We start from the raw sequence: 24,709 nt of genomic DNA, 5'->3' as shown, positions 1-24,709 counted from the left end.
TTATCTGAATTATAGGCATAAATTGGCAGGTTGATAGAATGATATGACTGGTACCACAGACCATAAGATAAGATCCAGGAATGTTTCCACCAGGTGAGGTCAGATTGGAAATGGGAAGAAAACAGCACTTCTGCTCCATCACTATCCATGAGCCATTTGTACACTGAACACATTTGATAATAGTTTACAGAAATATGAAATTACCATGCTTCCTGTGCTATAGGCACTTAAGATTGCTTAGTATTTTCCAGCTATATCTTTCTATTAATAATGTAATAAAATAAAATCTTGAGTATCCACTTCTTCCATCTCATTTCCTGTTGCACCTATTTATGCATAGGTTGTTTCCACAATTTGTTTTTCACATTAATATGTTTCTATTTAATTTATTTACTTCTGTGTTTTCCATGCCTGGTCTCCAAGGTAGATAATAATGCTGCCTACTTAACTCTCGATGTCTTCTGGGTCAATCTCTAGCCCAGGTAACCCTTCATAAATTATTTGGATATGGGGATCAATTGTAATTTCCAAATTTGCTGATGACACAAAACTCGGAGGGAATGTAAGTTGTGATGAGATGCAAGAAGGCTTCAAGGGTATTTGGACAGGCTAAGTGGATGGGCAAGAACATGACAGATGGAATATAGTGTGAATGTGTGACGGGATCCACTTTGGTAGAAAAAAACAGAACGGCAGAGTATTTCTTGAATGGTGAGAGGTTGGGATGTGTTGATGTCCAAAGAGGCTTGGGTGTCCTTGAGTCATTAAATGCTAGTATGTAGGTGCAGCAAGCAATTAAGAAGGCAAATGGTATGTTGGCCTTCATTGCAAGGGAATTTGAGTACAGGAGTAAAGATGCATTGCTGCAATTGTAGAAAGTCTTGGTAAGACTGCACCTGGAGTATTGTGCACAGTTTTAGTCACCTTATATAAGGAAGGATAGACTTGCCATAGAGGGAGTGCAACAGAGGTTCACCAGATTAATCCCGGGATGGCGGGATTGTCATATGAGGAGAGATTGCAGAAATTGGGCTTGTATTCTCTAGAATTTTGAAGAATGAGAGTTGATCTCATTGAAACTTATAAAACAGTTACAGGGTCTGACAGGGTAGATGTAGAGAGGATATTTCCTCTGGCTGGTGAGTCTAGAACCAACACAGTCTCAGAATAAGGGGCTGACCATTAAAGACTGAGATGAGGAGGAACTTCTTTACTCAGGCTGGCGAATCTGTGGAATTCTCTACCCCAGAGGGCTGTGGAAGCTCAATCATTGAACATGTTCAAGACAGAAATCAATAGGTTTCTGGATACTAATGACATCAAGGGATATGGGGATAGTGGGGAAAAATGGCGTAGAGGTAGATGATTAGCCATGATCTGTTTGAATGGTGAGCAGGCACGATGGGCTGAATGGCTTACTCCTGCTCCTATTTCCTATGGTGGGCATCAGTCTGAAGCTTTAAATGCTTTCTGGTAAGCTTTTTTTAAAACAAAAATTAATACTTGAGTATTCCAGAATTGAAAATGGAGGTCACCTGTGTAACCAGGTGAAAGTAAGCAACAATCTATTCATTTCGCAATTTTCTATCTCTATTTATCTTCAGTAAATCACTTTCGTAAAACGCATATATTGTTTTAACAGCTTATTAGATACTTTCTCTGATGAATTTGGAAGATTGGATTTTCAACGCTCACAGCATGGTTCTGGTATGAGCAAACGATCCCAGGCAAAAAGATTTGTGGCCGCTCTGAACAGGATAGCAGAACAGACTTATAAAACTGTTTTTGAATTTCAACAACTCAAGCAATTAGCAAGGGAAATACAGATACAGGTAAATATTTCTTCGTAATTTAATAGTACTTGGTTGTAAAGTGACTTTGGATTTTCTGAGATTGTGAAAGGCATTTATATAAATGCAAGTTTATTTGGCTTCTTTTCTCTCCTTCAACTTCCTTACCCTTTTTTTTTGGAAAAAACCTCTTAGCACATCTTTTCTCCCCACCTTCAATCATACTATTTCTCTGTGAAGTGCCTTGGGATGCCTTGTACGTTCAAGGTGCTATGTAAATGCAAGTTGTAATGCATAGTACTACAGATAACGATTAAAATCGGACTTTATTTTTGTCTTTAATTATGCAGGTATCTGACTTTGAGGGATTTATCCACTCTTTAAATGATCAGGGCTACTTGTTAAAAAAGGGACCAAGACTTTATCAGCTCCAGACCATATAACTGCAGATTGATCGAGTTCTACAGCAAATTCCTTTGCAGAATTGTGCTACCCCCCCCTAAAACAAAGGCAAGGAGAGCTAAAATGACATCTACCTTAGATGATTGTTATAAATGTTTCAAGTTGCAAATCAGCAAAATAGTATGGGTGACAATTTAAATATTTATTTACTTATAACACTAGGTTTGAGCATAATCCTAATTTTAGCTTTAAAAAAACCTTTCTGACAATACGCACATCCATCCAAAATTGCTTAATTTTATGATATTTGGAAAGTGTTGATAGGAATTGAATTGTTCTTGCTATTTCCCCTGTCCACAAAAATATCAGTTATTGTTCAATAAGGAAATTGAACTAGAGTAGGATGTTGGTGTTCGGTATATCAAGGAAAGGTGGACTTGAAGCTACATCCTGTGTGCTCCACATGACTAGTTCTGGTGTCAGCTGCAATTTTGAGGAAAAGGGTTTGGAAACAGCAGAAGGGAGCGAAGAGTTGCAATGCCCTGCACTTTAGCGGCATTGGAAGAGGCTTGGTGAAAATAAATAGTTCACCATCTTACCTGGTGCAGTGCATGCCACTTGGGTGAACAGTGGGGAATAAAAAGCAGCAAGTTATCCCCCTTGGCATTGTGCAGGGGGTGTCAAGACTATCTGTCAACCTTGGGTAAAGTGGGTTTAAAGGCCGGGTTTAATCGGCGCGGAGTGTGCAGATGTAATTTAATTGCCATTTTAGAATTGTGTAATTCTGTCATTTTATATTTGTCATTATAAATTCCTATATTGTAAATTTATAATGGAAACTCCCTATGTAAACTTGTCACATTGTAATTGTACCCTACCACTGATGGCATTGCAGCACCTGTACTGGTGGGAAGATGTAATTATATGCATGAGAATTTTACATCAGTTTCCATCATAGACAGCGACCTAGGAATTTATAATGGGAAAAAGTTGACTTAAGTGTATGCAGATGAAAGATCTTTAATAATCATAGGTGTGGGTCAGAAGAAACCTGTTCGAACTTTATCAATGCGTCTTTGCTGTCAGGTCTCTGAAATTCAAGCAATAATATCGTGACTGCCAGGTTGTGTTTTATGTCATCTGAGTGCTCAGCCACAAAATAGGAATACAATGTGGAAGTGTGGGATTTCTGGAGATTTAAAGCATTGTCTGGAGAAGGATCTGCCCAGACCTTCTCTACAAATGTGTAATGAGAGAGAATTTTTCAAAAAAGAATCCTTTCCAATTTGAAAACATTTCTGGGAATATTAAATGGGTCATACTTTTTTTTTACTTTTGTAGGCATTTATGCCATTAAGTAATTCTGTTTCCTCAATACTGTGTAGAAATGTTACTTCAAATGTTGTGTATTATCATTTATACAAAAATAGCTTTTAGTTCTGAAAATGACATGTTCTGTGGTTCTGTAATTCTGTTATCTATCTATCTCTCTATCTTTGGCCTCCTTATCTCGAGAGACAATGGGTAAGTGCCTGGAGGTGACTATAAAGGCCAATTCTAGGGTGACCACAGGTGCTGCAGAAAAATCTGTTTGTCGGGGCTGTTACACAGTTGGCTCTCCCCTTGCGCCTGTCTTTTTTCCTGCCAACTGCTAAGTCTCTTTGACTCGCCACACTTTAGCCCCGTCTTTATGGCTGCTGTTATAACCACAAAGTATGGAAAGAGGTTTCTGTCCATTTAATAGATTGTATTCTGAAAAATGCAATGAACCAAATGCTATTAAAATGTTATTTTTTTAACATTGACAGAATAAATGTGTCCATACCTTTTCATTGTTTGGACTGATACCTTTGTTGAGACTTTTATGTTTCTTAATTCATTTTTTTTTTTCTATTTGTATTTTGTCATGATCTATGTATTTGTCTAGAGAATATCACCAAAATTTTTGAATTTGAGTACAAAATGAAGGAGCATTGAAGAGTTTTGTACTCAAGTAGCCCTTCTATATGTATGACTCAATAATTGTGCAGTGTATAGTTCACTGGAGAACATACGAGATGTTCTCTCTCCAAAGCTGAAAAATGCGACATTGTCTGTCAGGCCAATGCATACAAGTTAAAAATCTTAGATTTATTCACTGGCACTGGTTAAATAACAGATGTCAAATGAGTGAAATATTGAAACAACAAAATTAGTTTATGTCTACAAGTGTTTAAAATATCCACTTTTGATTGTTTCATCCAAACATCTAGTCACTTATCCAACAATAGGAAATACAATCAGGTTTATCTCTTGGCTGACCTTCCAAATTAAACATTGTGTGGATGGCACGGATCTCAGTTCATCCACAAATCTTCCAGCAGAGTTAAAACCAAGCAACGAAAACTGCGATTTGTCATCAAGTTATAACCATTTCCCTTCTGTAAACTGAGTTTGACAGGTCTCATTTTGAGAAAACCTCAATGTCTGAATGACCACTGCTTCCTCCATACATTACCATTATCAGTTACACAAAAAGATCAAGTATTATCTATTCCATGCTCTTAATTTTCATGGTAATATTTCAAATGGTCTGGTCAAGCCACCAAGTAACCTTTTGATCAATGAAAATCCAGTTGGTATATTTTCCAATGAATATGCTGTCTTAATAGTAACCAATACATTTAACTGGCTACACAATGAATGGGATCCCCAGAAAACAAGACTGGCTTAAATCCAATTTTCAAACTGGGTTCATCCTAAACATCTGACATAATGCAAAATCAAATACAAAATGCTCCTGATGTTGCCTCTGCCTTCTTTTCAGCTGTGGGAAGTTGGGAGGGTGGAGTAGGTATATAGAAAAAGTTAACCTAGAATATTACTTAACATTTAACTATGGAAATAGAACGTGGGGATACAATTTGTTTTGGATATAAAACCAGAAAATGCTGGAAATACTTAGTTCGGTCACTAAACATTTCTCCACCGATATTGCCTGCCCTGAGCATTTCTAGTGCTTGGCTTCAATTTTAGATTTCCAAAAGCCACAGTATTTTCCTCTTGTAAAGGACATGTTAGGAGTGGTGGCAGGAAATTTTTCAGAGAATGCTCAACATGTGCAGATGACCCACAGCGAAGTGTAGTGGAGGCAAAAACCCTGGAATCATTAAAGAAACAAGCAGATGCGACACTGGAAGCTGGGCTTGGCATCGCTTTGGAAGAAATAAATAAAGATGAGCCAGCTTGCCTTGCTGATCTGGTTAATTCTTCAGGACAGTTTTAATACCAATACCGAGATGAAGCTCCCCCTAATGGCCGCCTGGTGCACTACACTTGCCGGGGGAGGGGGCGACTTTAAGAGATTTCTATTCGGCTCAAAGTGTGGGGCGGCCTGTGCCTTTAAGCAGGTCTTGTTGTTTCAGGCCGCTTCGGGCCTCTTTCCCCTCCAGCCCGGGCCTCATCGCACAATGGATGCTTCACAGGGCTGTCGACAGAGGCAGGCGCAAGGCGGCGGTGGCCGGTGCTGCTCGCACTAAGCGTCAGGCGCTTCCCGGGCCCCGGCCATGTTCATGTGGAAAAGCTGCTGGGCGATCGGCAGCGTCGGGCGGGCGGCGAAGCGACCGGTCAAAGTGACGGCCGGGGCGGACTCGGGGCCTCGGCCCGGCCCCGGCCAGTCCCCGCCCTCGGTTCAGATGCGGGGCAGCCGGCTGCTGAGCTCCACCGCGCTGCCGGCTGCCTGTGGGGCCCACACCCTCCCCCTATCCGGGGCCGGGAGGAGGCGCCTGCGGCCCGGGCCGAGCCGCAGCCCCTGGTGGTCCCCCTGCCTCCGGCGGGAGGTCGCCCCAGGCCCCGGGCCAGGCTGCAGCACTCGCGGCTACGGAGCTGAGAAACCGGCCGCGGAAAGGGAAGCCGCCGAGCCCGACCCTTACCGGAGCGGCGGAGAGGAGGGGAAGGAGAGGGCGGCGGCCGCCGGGTCGCCGGAGCTGGTAAGGACAGAGCGCGGGCTCAGCAGTTGAGGCCCTCACCCAGTCACTCAGGGCAGCCGCAGAGACATGTGATCTGTCCAAACCAGTGACATTGCCTGACTTTACATCTGAGCTCAACCACTACCACTTTCCCTCTCATTCAAACACACACTCATACACACAAGGGCAATCGTACTCGGCTCACTCAATCACTCACATTCAATCACACACTCAGTCTCGATCACGCACACACAAGCATACACACTCAAATCACACACAAGTGCAATTATACACACTCGCCACACTCAAACACAATTCAATGGTACTCATTCACACACACACTCAGTCACACATACACACTCATACGCTCACTTGCTCAATCACACACATATTTGTACTCTCACACTTAAGCTTACACACATTCAAATCACACACATGCACACTCAAACTCTCATACTTATGCTCACTGTTCAATCACACGCATGCACACACTCGCCACACTCTCAATCACTCTCGCAGTCAATCACACACAGTCTCATACACAGGGCTGAGTTTTACCCCCGCCCCAAAGAGCAGGGGGAGGCCCTTCCTGACCCGCTCCCACCTCCGCTGCCACGTTATGCAGGGCGGCGGTGAAAAACAGCCCGCCTGCTCTAGGCCAGTCAAGGCCCTTAAGTGGCCACTTAAGGGCCTCCGCGGGGATTTTACCCTTGGCAGGCGGGCGTCCCAGGCTCGAGAAAAGCCGCCTGACAAAAGCAGGCGGCTCTCTGATGGCCTGGGTGGTAGGGTGCCCTCCTGATCAGGCACCCTGTGCCCGATGGAGGGCCGACCCCGCTGCCCCAGCCACCCCCAACATGTCCCCTGTCCCCCCAGTCGACCACTTTTGCCTCGCAGGGGTCAGACCGATCATCCTGGGCGAGGCAATAAAGACTTAACTTAATTCTGAGGCTCCCCGACATCATTTGTAGGCTGGGTTGCGGTCCCGGTGGTGCTGCTGGGATTAAGAGCTGGCAGCCTGCTGATTGGCTGGCAGTTCTATTAGGCGGGACTTCAGGCCTCAAGTGGGTGGAAGTCCCGCCTCAGAACAATTAAAGGCCGGGCAAAAATACAGGTCGGTTCCCCAGACTGGGCGGAAGCAGGTTCGCCACTGACCTTTCAGTTGATGGACAGCTCCTGTCCGCCAAGGATAAAATCCCGGCCACAGTCTCACACACACACACTGTTTCAATCACTCACTTGCATACTCACTATAGATTTGAAAGGAAGAAAGAACTCCCCCACCTCAGAAATGTGACAATTATAGCTATCTTCAAGAAGGATGATAAATCATCCTGTGGACTCTATCAAGGTATTTCCATCTGTCCATAGCAGGGAAAATCCTGACATGCATTCTCCTGAATCGCTTACTTCCTGTGACTGAGGAAATCCTTCCACAGTGTGGATTTAGATCTTCCAGCGGAACCTCCGACGTGGTCTTTGTTGCCCGATAAATCCAGGAAACTGTCGAAAACAACACCAGGAAATCTTCATTTCATTCACCAACCTGATCAAAGCATCTGATTCAGTAAATCACGAGGCTCTGTGGATTGGTCTCCGAAGATTTGGATGTCCAAGAAACTTCTTCACAATCCTGCAATTGTTCCATGATGTTATGACTGCAACTGTCTTGAGTGGGAGATCTGAAACAGACACCTTCAAAATCTGGACTGGGGTCAAGCAAGGCTGTGTGATAGCCCCCATGTTGTTTACAGTCTACCTGACAGTGACTAATTCACCTCATCAAGGATCAGCTGCCCACTGGTATGAATGTTAAATACTTCAACCTCTGTTGCTTCTGTGCCTAAGCTGAACTGATCACCATAGACATACCTGATCTACAGTTTGCGGATGACTTCAGTGTTGGCCACACTGCTCCAGATTTGCAAGCCATTCTCGATCTCTTCAATTCTGCATACAAGAGACTCGGCCTGCCCTTGAATGTTGCCAAAACAAAACTCATATATCAACCCATACCTGGTTAGCCAAATATTCCACCTCCCATATATGTTGAAGGAGAGACTTTGGAATAGGTTGAGGATTTCCCACACCTTGGCAGCCACCTCTCTTAAAAGGCCTCCATTGACGAGGAGATCCAACACCGGATCAGCTGCACCAGCTCAGCCTTCTACAAACCATGGTAGCAAGTATTTGACAACAAAGACCTCTGTAAGTCAACAAAAGTCCTAGTGTACAGAACAGTTGTTGTCCCCACATTCCTGTACTGCAGTGAGACCTGGACTAGTTCAATGAAGAGTGCAGGAGGGTATGCCAGGAGCAGCACCAGGTATACCTCAAAATGAGGTGTCGACCCGGTGAGGCTATAATCCAGGGACACTTATGTGCCAAACAGCGTAAACAACATGCAAAGGACAGAGCTAAGCGATCCCATAACCAATGTATTAGATCTAAGCTCTGCAGACCTGCCCCATCCAGTCGTAAATGGTGGTGGACAATTAAACAACTAACTGGAGGAGGTGACTCCACAAATATCCCCATCCTCAATGATGGGGGAGCCCAGCACATCAGTGCAAAAGCTAATGCTGAAGCATTTGCAATAATCTTCAGCCAGAAGTGCCGAGTTGATGATCCATCTCGGCCTCCTCCTGAAGTCTCCAGCATCTTTAGCCACTTCGATTCACTCCGCGTGATATCAAGAAACGACTGAAGGTGCTGGCTACTGCAAAGGCTATGGGCCCTGACAACATTCCGGCAATAGTACTGATGACCTGTGTTCCAGAACTTGCCCCATCCCTAGCCAAGCTGTTCCTGTACAGCTACAACACTGGCATCTACCCGGCAATGTGGAAAATTGCCAGGTATGTCCTGTACATAAAAGCAGGGCAAATCCAATCCGGCCAATTACCGCCCCATCAGTCTACTCTCAGTCATCAGTAAAGTGATGGAAGGTGTCATCGACAGTGCTATCAAGCAGCACTTGCTTAGCAATAACCTGCTCAGTGACGTTCAGTTTGGGTTCCGCCAGGGCCACTCAACTCCTGATCTCATTACAGCCTTGGTTCAAACATGGACAAAAGAGCAGAACTCAAGAGGTGAGGTTGAGAGTGACTGCCCTTGACATCAAGGCAGCTTTTGACCGAGTATGGCATCAAGGAGCCCGAGCAAAACTGGAGTCGATGGGAATCGGGGGAAAACTCTCTGCTGGTTGGAGTCATATCTAGTGCAAAGGAAGATGGTTGTGGTTGTTGTAGATTAATCATCTGAGCTCCAGGACATCACTGCAGAAGTTCCTCAGGGTAGTGTCCTCGGCCCAACCATCTTCAGCTGCTTCATCAATGACCTTCCTTCAATCATATGGTCAGAAGTGGGGATGTTCGCTGATAACTGCACAATGTTCAGCACCATTCGTGACGACTCAGATACTGAAGCAGTCCATGTAGAAATGCAGAAAGACCTGGACAATATCCAGGCTTGGGCTGATAACTGGCAAGTAACATTCACGCCACACAAGTGCCAGGCAATGACCATCTCCAATAAGAGAATCTAACCATCTCCCCTTGACATTCAATGGCATTACAATCGCTGAATCTTCTACTATCAATATCCTGGGGGTTACTATTGACCAGAAACTGAACTGGAGTAGCCACATAAATACAGTGGCTGCTAGAGCAGGTCAGAAGCTAGGAATCCTGCGGCGAGTAACTCACCTCCTGCCTCACCAAAGCCTGTCCACCATCTCCAAGGCACAATTCAGGAGCATGATGGATGGGTGCAGCTCCAACAACACTCAAGAAGTTCGATACCATCCAGGACAAAGCTCCAGGACAAAGCAGCCTGCTTGATAGGCAACCCATCTACAAACATTCACTCCCTCCACCACTGACGCACAGTGGCAGCAGTGTGCACCATCTACAAGATGCACTGCAGCAACACACCAAGGGTCCTTAGACAGCAGCTTCCAAACCCGCAACCTTTACCACCTAGAAGAACAAGGGCAGCAAATGCATGGGAAAACCACCACCTGCAAGTTCCCGTCCAAGCCACACACCATCCTGACTTGGAACTATAGCGCTGTTCCTTCACTGTGGCTGGGTCAAAATCCTGGAACTCCCTTCCTAACAGCACTGTGGGTGTACCTACCACACATGGACTGCTGCAGTTCAAGAAGGCTTCTCACCATCACCTTCTTAAGGGCAGTTAGGGATGGGCAATAAATGCTGGCCTAGCCAGCAACGCCCACATCCAAAGAATGAATTAAAAAAAAAACTGTAGATCAACAACACGTAAGAGCACTAGGGAAATTCCATCAGCACTGCCTCCACCGTGTCCTCCGGCTTCAATGGGAGGACTATCGAACAAATGCTAGTGTCCTTGAAGCCAGCTCCACCATCGGGCAAAACTGCAAAGCCAACTTCGATGGACTGGACACTGTGTCTGGTTGGCCGAAAACTGTCTCCCCCACCAGGTCCTGTTTTCTCAACTATCAAATGGCCAGTGTTCCGGGGAGGACAATGAAGGGCAGCAGCATTGACATTGATGACTGGGAGGAGCTTGCTACCAATTGTTCAAAATGGCGACGACGTGTCCATCAAGCTGCATCATGCTTTGAGTCCAAACGCCTTAATGACGACGGCAGAGAAAGAAATAAAAGGAAGCAAATCCTACACTCCAGATCCCACTACTTCGTGGGACATTCTGTGCCCAAAGGTCTGCGGGTCAAAAATCAGCCTGTTCAGTTACCTGAAGACCCACGGCAGAAACTCGCAACCTTGAATAGACGTCATACTTGAATTGAGGGACAGGCGACGACAGTCATTCATACTCATACACTCACATGCTCACTCGCACATACACACACTCAGTCATACACACTCGCTCACACAATCTGAATTATTCTCATATTCAATTATATGCACACACACACAATCACTCACACTCGATACTCTCTCACTCACTCACAGACACACACACTTTGACTCTCATCCGATCACTTTCATCTTCACCACATCACTCCTTCCTGTCCATTTGCCTTCAGTTGCCCGCACGATCCCCCTTAGTCACTGACTCACTTCCACATATTCCTCAGGCTCAGTTTTTTTTCTCCAGACTTTTATCCTAAAGTCATTGCAGAGATAGATGTGCAGCAGTTGTGGACTTTGCTGCTGCAAAATTGCTGCCCCATTTTCAATGCCATAGTTGAAGTTATTTGTTTTGAAAACATTGCGATACATATTGTTAGTGTTTAGGGTTAGTAACCATTTATCTTATTAGATGTCACCAATCATTTTATGACTACCTATCACACATAACTACCTTTGTTGAAATTTATTTGGTAGTGGCCTTAGCTAGAGGGTGTGGCAGAATGTGCTCTGATGTTTCTGGAAGAGCTAAAGGTGTGTTTATCTAGTTTTCCATGGATAATATCAATTTATTATAGATGCAGTTGTATGCTCTATGATATGGAACGTCATTTTAGGCCATGCATGCAGTTAGTTGGACTTTTCAGCTCCCTGTTCATATTGATCTATATTTGCACCATTAACGGTGAGATCAGTGATGTATCAGAGATCTCATGGGCAATGTGCCTATTGGCTTACCTTGCAGAGCAACCACTTGGCATGATTTAAAGGTGACAACAGTTGTTATAAATCAGATTGAGGTGTGGCACTGGGAGCTAAGTAAGCTTCTCCTTCTGAAATCAACCCAGATCAACTTTATAAAAAAACTTTTTGAAAGGCTGGAAAAAGTAATCTCTAGTGTCTGCATGCCCCTGTTGTCAGTGCTTCCCCAGTGCTCTGAGTTTACATGTAGAATTCATAGACAATTCACACACTTCACAAGTAATAATCTGCCTTTTGATGAAAGTGATGGGTTTGGCAGCAGTGTGTGGGTCCCATCGATAGCCCCCGCACACTAGAGAAGCTAGCGATCCCGTGGAAGTTGGATCTGTCTCTTTGCTGCGCAGGGTATTTAATGCAGTCGGATGCCCTGTGGAAGATAGTATCTGTCACCTGTTGATTGTAGATGCTCACAGTTTCTTGACCTGATGTTACAGAGGTCTCCGGCCATGGTGCCTCAAGCGACATGTCTGCTCCTCTTCCAAGTTGTAATCAGGAGCAAAATGAGTAATAATCAGGAACAGGGAAATACCCAGTGGATAGACCATTACAACGGCCAGTGAATAGACCATTACAACGCTTTTGCCTTCCTTACACATGAAAATACATGGGAGCCCTGAAAGTAATTGCTTTTAGACACTAATAGTGCTCTAGCTGGCAAGAGTAAACTGCTGAACTCAAGAGATTTAGAAAAAATGCTTTTAGAGTCATTTGCCAACTGCTCGGGTCAGGCTCCAAAGCTTTAAATAAAAGCAAAATACTGCAGATGCTGGAAATCTGAAATAAAAACAAGAAATGCTGGAAATACTTAGCAGGTCTGGCAACATCTGTGGAGAGAAAAGCAGAGTTAACGTTTCAGGTCAGTGACCCTTCAGAACTGGCAGATATAAGAAATGTAAAATATTTTAAGCAAGTAAAGCGGGGATGGGGCTAGAGATAACAAAAGAGAAGGTGTTGATAGGACATGGTCACAGAATTATGCTACAGCCTGCCGGACTGAACATTGAGTTCAATAATTTCAGAGCATGACGATCCCCCCATTTTACTTTTATTTTTAGTTAGTTTTTATTTTTTGTGTTTATTTTATTTTAGTTTGTTTCTACAGTGCCTACCCACTGTTTTTTTTTCATATTTGTGTTTGTGGCTGTTCAGTTTTCAGTCCATTAACACCCTATCTGTACTAATGCTTTGTCTTTCAGCACACCATTAACTTATTGTCTGCCTTTGCTCCATGACCTTCTGGTCAGCTATTCTGCGACCATGTCCTATCGACACCTCTTTTGTTATCTCTTGCCCCACCCCCACTTTACTTGCTTAAAATCTTTTACATTTCTTATATCTGCCAGTTCTGAAGAAGGGTCACTGACCTGAAATGTTAACTCTGCTTCTCTCTCCAGAGATGCTGCCAGACCTGCTGAGTATTTCCAGCGTTTCTTGTTTTTATTCCAAAGCTTTAAAGATCCCTTTGTTGACCCGCTAGGCTGAGACTCAAGTCGCATCAATACAGGTGCTCCATGACTTTGTTTTTCAGTTCATCTGGCTGTGGCAGATATAACTAAGTCTTGCAAATTGACGATCGCCATTAACTGCAATGGAAAACTGAGTGGTGAGAATGGAGTTTTATTGGCCATGGTGGGGTAACAGTGGAGGATCAAGACTGATGGCTTATTTCAGTTACTGTACAAATTGCTGAATTCTTTTATGACTTAATGGTGCATGCTACTAATGCATCATTATGGAGCAATGTACCAGCAGTTTAAAGTCCAAATTTGTGTGCAGCTCTGTATCACACCTCATATGCAAAGTTCTTCAATCTGCCTGACTTATATTTCATATTTATGAGAGAGGACCAAAGCAAAACTCAAACTCTAAGCCATGAGGAAAATCTACCATAAATTGGCTATGGACCGAATTAACCACATGATATGGAACTGAAGTCACATGTAAGACAGACTGTCTAGGAGTGACATGTTCCCTTCCCTGAGGGATATTAGTGAACTAGTTTAGGGAGCAAAGTCCAGAGCTTAAGGCCTAGAGAGCTAATGGCACGGCCACTAATGCTGGGGTGGAAGGATTGGGAGGGTGCACAAGAAGCCGGAATTGGAGGAAAGCAGAGTTCTTGAAGGGTTGCAGGGCTGGAGCTGGTTAGAGACAGGGAAAGGTGAGGCCATGGAGGGATTTGAACATATGCAACTTTTTGGAGATTGGAAATCTTAATATGTGGAAACAGAAACTCATTGCATTGCAGAGAATTTGTGCACACGACACACTCAGCAGTTCATTTTTTCTAAGTTAAAGTTATATAAATGCAAGTTTATACAGCATCTCCCTATAGCTGACAAAGTGATACCTCTGGGGCAAATATGAACTTCAAGCCTTGTCTTTTGACACAGGCTAAGGCCTTCAAGTAAAATTCTTGATGAAGATGTTCAAAAGGTGCAAAAGACAATTTTATTGGGAAGTTGAATTATGTTATTGCCAAATGTGAAATATTCAATGGTTTTTGTTTCAAACCTTATTCTGATGACTTAGTGAGAAAGATGTGGCAGTTACCTGTCCAAGCACTCTCCCCTTCTCATCCCAAAAATGAGACTTTCTTAATGGTGATCAGGAATATGTTTATATGAAAATAATACATTTCTTATCTTTCTTCGTAGTATGAAAATCCATGGACAATTCCAAACTTACTCTGTATGGCAAGGATTGGCTTGTCACCATATTTGGGCTACCTGATTGTGGAAGAAGAATTCAATCTAGCCCTGGGTCTTTTTACTTTAGCAGGAATTACTGACCTGGTGAGTAACTGGCTCTAATGATAATTAGACAACTTATATCAAATTTACACCATTTAAGAATGACACACCTTTCAAATTTGCTAATAAAGCATATATAATTGGCTTTTAAACAAATACTTCTGCTCAGTGCATTACACCATATCCATTGTGTATGAAGCCAATCTTCTGGAAATTTGAGGATTATTTTAAAGACAACTGCCTGGATTTTGCGATTGTAATGATGGTGAAACTGTCAGCATTTGCCATCATTACAACTGTAAAACTGGTAGTAACTTGTGATGTCTGCATCTGTGCAATTAAATACAGAAATCCAGAAGTGGCCATCAGGAATTCTCTGCTCCTTCACAGAGTGCGCTGTTGGAGTCTGTTCCGATAGAAATCTTTAGCAATCCCTTGAGTTGACCTGAACTTCAACTTTTACTCTATTAGTCTCACTGTCAAACCCTTGAAAAAGTTGTGCCTTGTTGAATGAGGTGTAACTGGAGTTTTTAATGGTGTACTAAATTCAGAATTACTGATGAACAACCTCTCCGGCCCTGAAAAACTAATTTTAATTTTATGGAATGTCAAATATCTTAATTGTGATAAATTCCATAGATTTTTAATTTTTAAAAAAAGTTTATGATAGTTTAGCTTTTGCTTTAATCCATGTTTATGTCCCAATCTCTCTCTTTTTGCTATCTGTAAAATGATTAAAAGGTGAAGGGGAATCTACGGTTTTTATTTCTTGATTTGCTGTCTGTGAGAATTCTTCAATGTGATTGGCTGCTTAGCCTGCTTGATGACATCACTGCTGGATGCTGGAGATCCCCTTGAACTGATGCAGAATTGAAGTGATTTCGGGAAAGGGGAAATCCACACTACAGCGATGGATAGGTCTTTGTGGACAGTGGTGAACGCCGTCTCTTTGCCACTGACTGCAAAATCTGGCCCAAACAGTTACTCATGGGAATATCAACGAGGGCGTAATAGTCAACACTTTGTAAAATGTATTTTCAAAAGTTGTTTTTAAAGCAGTGTTGGATATTGCTGAAGAAAATGCCTCTTCATAAAGAGTCTTGCACTGCAGCTCCGAAAAGAGGAACTTGAGGATTCAACAATTTTAATTTCATCACCAAGCTTATTTCGCATACTGATACCAATATGCTGTAGGAAAAAACACTTAATCCAATTTGTTTTGATATATTTCTAATAGGATTCTTGTACCTTTTTAATTCAGATCAAACTGCCTCTACCACTAGTGATAACCAACAAGCACCCAGTGTTATGCAGATCGGAATGCTTCCTCGTATGCAACCCAAGTTTAAAAGGGCAAATTAAGTTTTAATCGACATTAACATGTAATGTGGCCATACGTATCAAAGTTTCACATATCAAAGTTACATTTTACTGTAAGCCTAACTATGATGTTGTGATGCTAGGCCCCCACCTGTCAAGAATGAGGCACATTAATTTTGTTATGACCATCGATTTTAAACTGTTACTGGAGTGAAGAAAGAACTTGTTAAGCAGATCAACAGATGTGGCTGGAAAAGACATTTGCATATTAACAGATGGTGATTGGAAGGACAAAAGACCATTCCCTGACACATTCTACCCACAATGGACCGTGATCACCAGGGATTGTGTGTAAGAGGAGCATTCCAGAGACTGCTAAGGTGATACAATCCATGACGTGGTCAGACCAGTTAGTCACATGACTAACCTGCTTGGCAACCTGGGTTTTTTCTGAATTGTACAAACAGTTTAAGCTGAGAGTGTCTGTTTGTTCTTGGACTGCCAAGCTCTCCCCTATTTGCTTCCATCTCTTTCTCACAAGCCTCTGAATCTACTGAAGACACATGAACCCCAAGAGAGTAAAGTCTCCTTCAGCGAACAAGGTTTAAGAAGAATACTGGGCTCCAACAAAAAGCAAGAACTACCTACAATCAAGGACTCTACAGTGAGCTCCAAGAACCAAAGCAAAAACTCTTCAGATATTGCCTCAAACTTTTCCACTTTATTTTTCTTCCCTTTTCTGTCTCTGTTTGCATGTGTGTATCGTGTATGCATGCTAGCGTGGGCGCGTTGTGTATCTGTAGGCGTCAACCGAATTAGAGTTTAAGTTCAAGTTTAATAAATTTCAACTTTTCTTCTTTAAACTTAAGAAAACCTGTTTGTGCTGGTTTCTTTGTCTTCTAATTGGAAAGCGGTGAACAAGGATTCACCAAAGGGGGAGCTAAAAACACGGTGTGTTTAAAATTAAACCCTGTGGCAGTCAGACCAGGTGAAGGCTGAGAGGGACCCCTAGACACCTTTCTCACCGGATCGTAACAATATCTAAACTTTAAAAATTGTGCTTTCATTAATTACTAAGCTTTTAAAAAATAAAATTAGATGAACCATGAACAAGTTTCCTATTTTTCCTTATAAAATGGGAGCTAGCAATTTGCTGTTTAACTATTACTTGTGAACTGCAAATGTTGACATTAAAATGAAAATTCCCCTTTGAGTCTATTCCTAAATGGAGTGCACACAAATAAAAATAGGTCAATTTTGAATTATGAACGGGCTATGTATTTGGAGCAAGCATAATGGGAAGTAGTGGAATCACTCAGAGTATTACATAAGTCAGTCTAATTCATGGAGCAAGCCAGGTTTGTTCACTGCTTCCCACTCTGTAATGTGTTGTATGTGTGATGGTGATTCTAAAACTTAAAAAGAAAACAGTTGTCTAGCGCCTGTTGTCAGGGGGAAAATGCTTCCATTTTGAAAATTCCAAAAATATTTGGAAGTGCATATTAAATACATGGGCTCCTTGGGTTCAAAATGCTCTGCTCAGGGTTGAGCCAGTAGGAGCGTTTTTTTTTTGTTGCCTAATGTAAGTGAATTTAAATGTCGTCTCAAATCTGAATTGTATTCAGAAAATTTGAGTTCTGTACAGTTGGATGAATTTAGGATCAAGATTTGTAACTTTGTATGTATGGCTTTACACACTATACAAACAAGCACAGTTGTTATATAAGGCTGCTAGATATAACAAAACCAGGCTGCAGCCTTTTGTCAAATTACCACCTGACTAGCATTAATGTGTCATTTAGAAATGACTAAATGTAAAACATGTCATTATGTTCATTGGGTTTTAAAAATATAAAATCATTGTATTTTAACAATGCATTTGATTAGTTCATTCCTGAAAGGAAGAGTCATATAATGGTGATGTCTTATTAGCTTGGCTCCTGTTTTTGTTTTGTTGCATGCACTTGGTATATTTAATACCATTTTGATTGGTATGTTTTGATTGCTCTTCATAACTGACAAATGAAAGTATCGTAAAGATGGAAAGATGTGCATTCGTATAGCGCGTTCCATGGCCTCAGGACGTTCCAACGCGCTTTAAAGCCAGTTAAATACTTTTCGAAGTGTAGTCACCGTTCCCACAAACAGCAATGTGACAATGACCAGATAATCTATTTTTAACCATGTTGTTTGAGGGATAAATATTGGTCAGGTCACTGGGGAGAACTCCCTTGCTGTTCCTCAAAATAGTGCCAACGAATCTTTCACATCCACCCCAGAGGGCAGTCAGGGCCTTAGTTTAACGTCTCATCCAAAAGACAGCAGCTCCAACAGTCGGTGGTGATTTAAGATCGTAACTTCAGCAAAGGTTGAGGTAGCAGATTAAGTTGTTCAACCTAAACAAGGAATCGATGGATCTTCGTCCACTAGGCTTCCAATTAATATCTTTCTAAAGGGACTACCTTCTATACATCCTTTGTCCCCCCCTCAAAAGCTCTGTGATTGAATTGCATCTTCCGTTATTATACAAATGCTGAAGTTGAAGTACAGATCTTGTTTTATCAAGCAGCCTGTCATTATGTAATCTGCCCTTAACTATAAGCTACTGTTTGTTTTCGCTCTTGGTATTTATTTCCCTTTTAAAACACAAAGAATCTATTTATTGGGACAGTTAATTTTCAAGAAGACTTAATGTCTGAGGTCTGGGATGTCTTAAATATCAGTCTTATAACTGGCAGGTGTATTACAGCTATTTTGAACATTGTTGCACACTCTGATGAGATTTTAGTTTGGTGTATTTAACATGAGATTATTCTTTAGTCAAATATAACGGAGACCAATCAGAATTGAGAAGTTTATTGAAAATTTCTGTTTTGATCAAGGGCAAGTTCCTAGATTTGTAGTTTGGTTTCAGAAATATCCTATATATCTTCCCCACTGTTGCAACTATTGTTACACAGTGCATATTTATAGTGTAAGTTAGACCTGTATAAGTTCATTTAAGATGCAAGATTTCTGTTCCCTCTCAAAAAAAATTTTTTCTAAAGCGATCTAAATATTTCACTACTGAACACTTGGATAGTGCAGTTAGTGAGACTCTGCAATAATCACCATTCTGTATTATTACTGTTACTGTGCAAATCACAAGTTACTGATGCAGTGCTACAATGCTGAGTTAATATCAAAAAACATTTAATGTTTTTTAATGTAACATTGTTTTTAGCTGACCTAAAGGAGGATGGAATATAAAAGGTTAGAATATGCATGCTTTGTTCTGTTTTTGTATATAAAATCAAGTCACTAAAGAACTGACATTTCCAGAGCCCTCAACTTCCAAATTATGAATCACATAGATCATATGATTATGAATATAGTCTTACAAGCACCTTTGAAGATTAAAATGCTGTTTTGTTGGTTCAGATTTCTTTTTATAAATTTGTTCCAGAAACATTTGATTACCCATTTTAAAAAGTACTGTCCAAAATTGTGCAGTTCCAGGCTTTTAAGCATGAGCTCTTGGCCTTTATTTTTGCGTTGGGCTGATTTTACGTGCTTTCTGTTTTATTTTCTGTTTAGACAGTAATGTATGAGAGTTTTTTAAACATTTATTAAGCTTTGGAAAATTTGAATTGCACTGATTCTTTCCCCTGATTTGGAACAAGGGCATTATTAAATCCCCGGTTTTAGTAAACTATTATTTTGACATTCCATGGAGCTGAGCGCTAAAATAATTAGTGGTTTACATAAACTAAGATAAACTAATAGTTTTTTTAGTTCATTATTATTATTACCACTACATCATGATGGCAGCCAACACTGGGATCAAAGGAGAGGATCATCCCGGGGATAATGTGTGTGGGTATTTATTAGGAATGCTAAACCAAGATAACAAAATTAACTACTGGCTCTGGTCATTGTCCCTGACCATAATGTGAACACCTCTTCAATGCCTGGCTCATAACATATAAACTCTTTAATGTATCAACATATGGCTGTAAGGCAATTTTTAAACCAGTGTGTGAATCCATTTTATTTTGAAATGTGACACCATTCATGGCAGGCTTGTTTAAATTTGGTGAATATTTGTGCTCATCTAAGTAAATTTCCTATCTGCAATTTGCAGCAAAATTCTAAATGCAGTTAAAAAGAGCACTTTTGCTATTTCATTAAAAATACAGAGGAATCCTCCTCTTCCTTCAACCCCTCTTCCAGCCTGTTAGTGCTTGGGAATGTAGTGTTTTGGCTTCCAGGCTCCCTGTGTCACATCACGGACTCTAAGTCAGATACAACATGGTTAGATGCAAGATAAAACTCAATCTGCCCAGACGGCCTGTTTCAATCCTAGTCTGGAGTGCAATCTCAGTGGCATCTGCGTGACCACTTTCCATTTCCCAGACCAAGCCATTGACCTCCCCGAAAGAGAGAAAGAGTTTTGTGCTGTGGAGTCATATCTTCCATGAACTGGGTTGAGCCTGCCCAAACTCATTTCACATCAGACACTTGTAGATAGAGGATCACTTCATTCACCAATTTGAGTTGAATTTGATCTGAGATTTGGAGATGAAAGGGCAGTGACCAACTGCCATACAGTTTCATTTCCAGCCCCAAATTTTCTTTTGTTCTTTGACTAAGTAGAGAAAGAGTTTGTGCATTTAAAAATGTTGAATATTGTTTTGGATTGTAACACCAAGATGCACATTGAACACCTTTATGGGAGGGCGGAGGGAAATGAGAGTGGCAGAGGCCATTTATTTCACTGTGGTTGACAGTGAGTATTCAGAAGCATTATATCTTCAAAAACACAGGCAAGAGCAACTGAGGTTGATCGAAAGCATGATGTTTTTATCATCCACCTACAAAATTTCACTTACAAAATACTAAACTGGTTTCTTCCATTCTTTATCTCCACCTTTCTCCTTTAGTCGAGGGCATCACAGTTGATTGTAGCTTTTAGGATGGTCAAATATGTCCGTATCACTCCATCTAATATATTATTCAGTTGGCAATCTACATCTTTTTGTTCTCTTGCAGTGCCAGTTGTTTGAATTTAATGGCAGTCTGATTACTGTGGGAAGCCATTCTCGAAAGCCTTTTCATTTGGATGTTCAGTTCCTTTGCTGCATTCTTATTTAACAGAAATTTACACATAGACAGAGCCTTTGACTTTGTGGTACTGCTCTTACCACAGAGTCAGAAGGTGCAGGGTTTGAACCCTGCTCCAGGTAATCCCGGGACTTGAGACTGGAGCTCTGGATTCAGTGGGATACTCGAATCTGGTGTGCATGGGTGGCCCATGTAGGTTGTGAGAGCCCGCAAAACCCTCCCGTCCTATAGAACTAACCACCCTAATCTCAGAATTGTTACAGTGCAGAAGGCGGCCATTCGGCTCATTTTGTCCGCACTGGCTGATAGAAACATGGTTACAGCCATCTTTATGAAAGATTATTCACGCATGTCAGACCGTTAATCAGCCTGCGGCCCCTTCCACTACTTCACACTATTCTCCAAAGGAGGAGTGTGAAGATATGAAAAGGACAATATATCTCCCAGCTTAGCAGAGCAAAACTATGGAAGATGTATGTTGTTTATAACAGGAACATTATTTTATACAGAATGCACAATTGCATTTTAAAAAGCCTTGTGCAATCACAATAGATATTTTGCCGACATCCATTCTGAGAATCATCAGATGCCCATTTTTAGTTCAAACTTTAAAAGAAAACTGCAATTTTTTAAAACCACCACACAAAATGTTAACAAAAAGGCAACTATTCAAAAAGAAACGTCTCTTGAATCAAAAAGCCATGTTGTAAAGCTAGATACATAATGTACATAATAATGCGTGAAAAACTATATTAGCAGATGAGTTGCAGGAGAAACTTTATAATGAAGTGTTACATCTTGTAGCACACAATTACCAGAGGCTGCGAAAAAAGTCATTCTATTCTATCAAATCAGCAAACTGTGTCACTTATAGGAACTATGCGCAACTTTTAATATATTACTGGTACATCCCCTGCGGCATTGCTTATATTGTATAATGGCGAAATATTGCTGATGTGTGGATTATATGCAGGACCTTTTAAAATATTAGTGTATCTCCCATATCTTTGTTGATGGGAATTCAGAGGATATTGCTTTGTAAGGAAGGGGTGTAGGTGGGGTCAGTGACGATAAGTGATAAGATATGCTGCTTCAGGGAGGTTGTTAGTTTTATTAGTGTGAGAGTTCCTTTTAAGTAGTTTCGGAAAGAAAATATTGAGGATTTGGGGGTTGAGGGCAGTTGGGTCAAGTACTAAGTACTGTGGAGGTACTGAGTAGCTAAGGAGGGCAAGGACTACCTCAGAGTATTGAAGTTTTATAGCAAGTAATGTGGGTGAGTGGTGGAGAATAGTGAGAATGCAGATGGGTAAATAAGTGATTTTTGAATGACTCAGTATTTAGGTCAAGGATATAGAGCTTGGATGTAAGGAATATTTGAGGGGGTAGAAAGTGAGAACTGGGACACGTGGTTGCCACATTGATTACCTTCCTCGTATTTGCAGGTGGGTACAGTGGGTACACCACTTTGACCATAATCGTTTAGCCACTGACTGTCTTTCCATTGCCATTACTGTTGATTTTATTTTTATTTGCGTTCATTTCTCAGGATGTGGGCATCACTGACATTAATCACCCATTGGCGAGTTGCCCTGAGAAGGTGTGATTAACTGCTACCAGCAGTTCGAGACAACTGAGTGGCTCACTCGGCCACTTCCGAGGGCAACTAAGAGTTGACCACGTTAATGAAAGGACAACATTTAAGAAGTATTTAGATGAGCACTTGAAACGCCATAGCCTACAAGGCTACGGGCCAAGTGCTGGAAAATGGGATTAGAATAGGTAGGCGCTTGATGGCCGGCACAGACATGATCAGCTGAAGGGCCTGTTTCTGTGCTCTATGACTCTAATACAGAGGGGCGGGGGAAAATTGAGGATGGTGAGTACTGGCTGTGAAGGAAAGACAAATGGATATTGGGGGTGGGGGGGGGTGGTAACTGGGTCGTTGGTGAAATTAATAGTTTGAAGACGGGTATTGGTTGATAGTGACTGCAGTTGTGACAGCAGATTCTGTGGAGTTGATGGAAGTGAGTGTAGGATGGGACAAAGGTAAGGGTTGTCTGAAATCAAATAAATGGAGTAGAGTTATATGAAGGTGTGAATATTTGAGCTCAGTCAGGTTGGGGAAGAGAAAGTAGACTTGGAGCAGAGTAGGGGAAGTGGGTGGCAGCAGGAGTGAAGGACGAGAGTGGGTGGCGGGATAACTGAAGCAGTGGTTGACTATTGAAATGTTACAATTATAAAAATGTAACATTTATCGGTAGGGGAATAGAGTCTGGAAGCCTGGGTTAGGGACTAGTATTGAGTTGGGAAAGGGAACAGTCAGTGGAACTGGAGATGTGGAGCAGATTTGAGCATCTGGAGACTTCTTGTGTGATATTCTTATATTAAAAAATTATTATATTCTACCTTACTTGAAATGTATCTATACAAACATTATAAAACATAGCTGCTTGAGCTTTTCTGTACCTAAAGGTGGATTTATCTAATCCACATTGCTCACGTAATGGACACTGATTTATGATCAAAATTGCTATTTGAGCCAAAAGTGTGAAACCACTTTTTAGGGATATTTCTCTACAGAAATATGCCCCATGCAAGATGTTTATAGATGATTACAAGAATCTTCAAGCTGACTTTCAATTATTTAAACAAAAGGATTCAATTTCCTAGTTTCTGCCTTGATGAATTGATGCAGGCGATGCTAATTTTCCTTTTTGAAAAGATATGATCCTTAGCTTTCTTTTATTCTCAGAGCTGCTTAGTCTAAGTTCTTTGGCCAAGAAAGTGAATGGCGGGTGCCCATTTATGCATGCTAAACAGGCGCCTAAGTCTCCAGTATTGTCGATATTTGTTAAGAACAGGAAGTGTGCTGCCTGAAATATTGATGAAGGCAAAAAAAAAAAGGTGTCCAGGACCCATGCCTGAAACATGTTCAAATGAGGAGTGTAACATCTGTTCTGAGATGCCATCTGCAATATTTGGTTGCCTTGAATGTAAATAGGCAGGCTTCCTTTAGGAAAGTCAGGTCGACATATAATTAGATATATTTAAAATATACTTACCTGAATATGCAACCTCCCAGCTCCACATTTAAATCATGGGGGCTGCTACTGGCCAGTCTCAGCAACCATCCCCCTCCCCCCTCCACTCCTCCTCCCCTCCCCCCCCATCCACCTCCCACCTGCCCCCCCCCCCCCCCCCACTTCCTCCTGATCCCAACCTGTACCCTCCCTGATAGCCGCTGAATGCAACATGCTTTTCCTGATCCTGGTCACCATTACCTTTTCTCCCAGTTGTCCCCCACATTCCACCCCATCTCCCCTTCCTTGTCTTTTTTAAGGACTTGCCCAAAGGTTGTTGCTGACATTGTAACAGACCAATTGTTGAGCCCTCTTCAACAAGCAAGGTTCCTAGGAAGGCCTATTAGGTGTCTGCAGCTTGCCTCTTGATGATGATGAGGCCCAGGCTCCTATTATGTTCCCTGTTTCCTTGCACCCCCTGCATGCCTCATCTTGAACGCAGCTGAATATCTGATTCATCGCTTACAATAACAAGCATCTGATCAAAACTCAAATTGTAATACATGATATCTAAAAAGGTAAATGATATATGAAGCTTTGAACTTACCAACTCTCCTAATACTGTTGGAGCCTGTTTATATTGGTTAATTTCATATCGCAATTTAGAGTACTTTCATACTTTGATTAGGAAGTAAGTGTGGAGCTGGACAGCACTATTGTTTGAAAAAGAAAGAAGAGAAGGTAATCTTTTACAGCGAT

General features: G+C 41.8%; 2 protein-coding genes across 4 annotated transcripts in view; both read left to right on the top strand.

Annotated features, from left to right (window-relative positions):
- Positions 1-4,033, top strand: part of mcm8 (minichromosome maintenance 8 homologous recombination repair factor) — a 33,864-nt gene extending 29,831 nt beyond the window's left edge. For both annotated transcript variants that reach the window (XM_068044365.1, XM_068044366.1), the window contains 2 exons: positions 1,643-1,832; positions 2,141-4,033. In XM_068044365.1, the coding sequence (XP_067900466.1) occupies positions 1,643-1,832; positions 2,141-2,233 (283 nt within the window). In that variant the 3' untranslated portion in view covers positions 2,234-4,033. The remainder of the gene's footprint in view (positions 1-1,642; positions 1,833-2,140) is intronic.
- A 1,492-nt stretch (positions 4,034-5,525) lies between these two features.
- The window catches only part of crls1 (cardiolipin synthase 1), a 73,063-nt gene continuing 53,879 nt past the window's right edge, over positions 5,526-24,709 (top strand). The window contains exons 1-2 of one of the 2 annotated variants that reach the window (XM_068044369.1): positions 5,526-6,160; positions 14,412-14,549. In XM_068044369.1, coding sequence (XP_067900470.1) covers positions 5,738-6,160; positions 14,412-14,549 — 561 coding nt within the window. In that variant the 5' untranslated portion in view covers positions 5,526-5,737. The remainder of the gene's footprint in view (positions 6,161-14,411; positions 14,550-24,709) is intronic. The other variant, XM_068044368.1, reaches the window with a different exon arrangement.

The sequence above is a fragment of the Heterodontus francisci genome, chromosome 13 (genome assembly GCF_036365525.1).
Source record: "Heterodontus francisci isolate sHetFra1 chromosome 13, sHetFra1.hap1, whole genome shotgun sequence".
NCBI classification, from domain to species: Eukaryota; Metazoa; Chordata; class Chondrichthyes; order Heterodontiformes; family Heterodontidae; genus Heterodontus; species Heterodontus francisci.
Note: the sequence above shows the minus strand (reverse complement) of the source record. Positions and strands in the feature narration are given on the sequence as shown.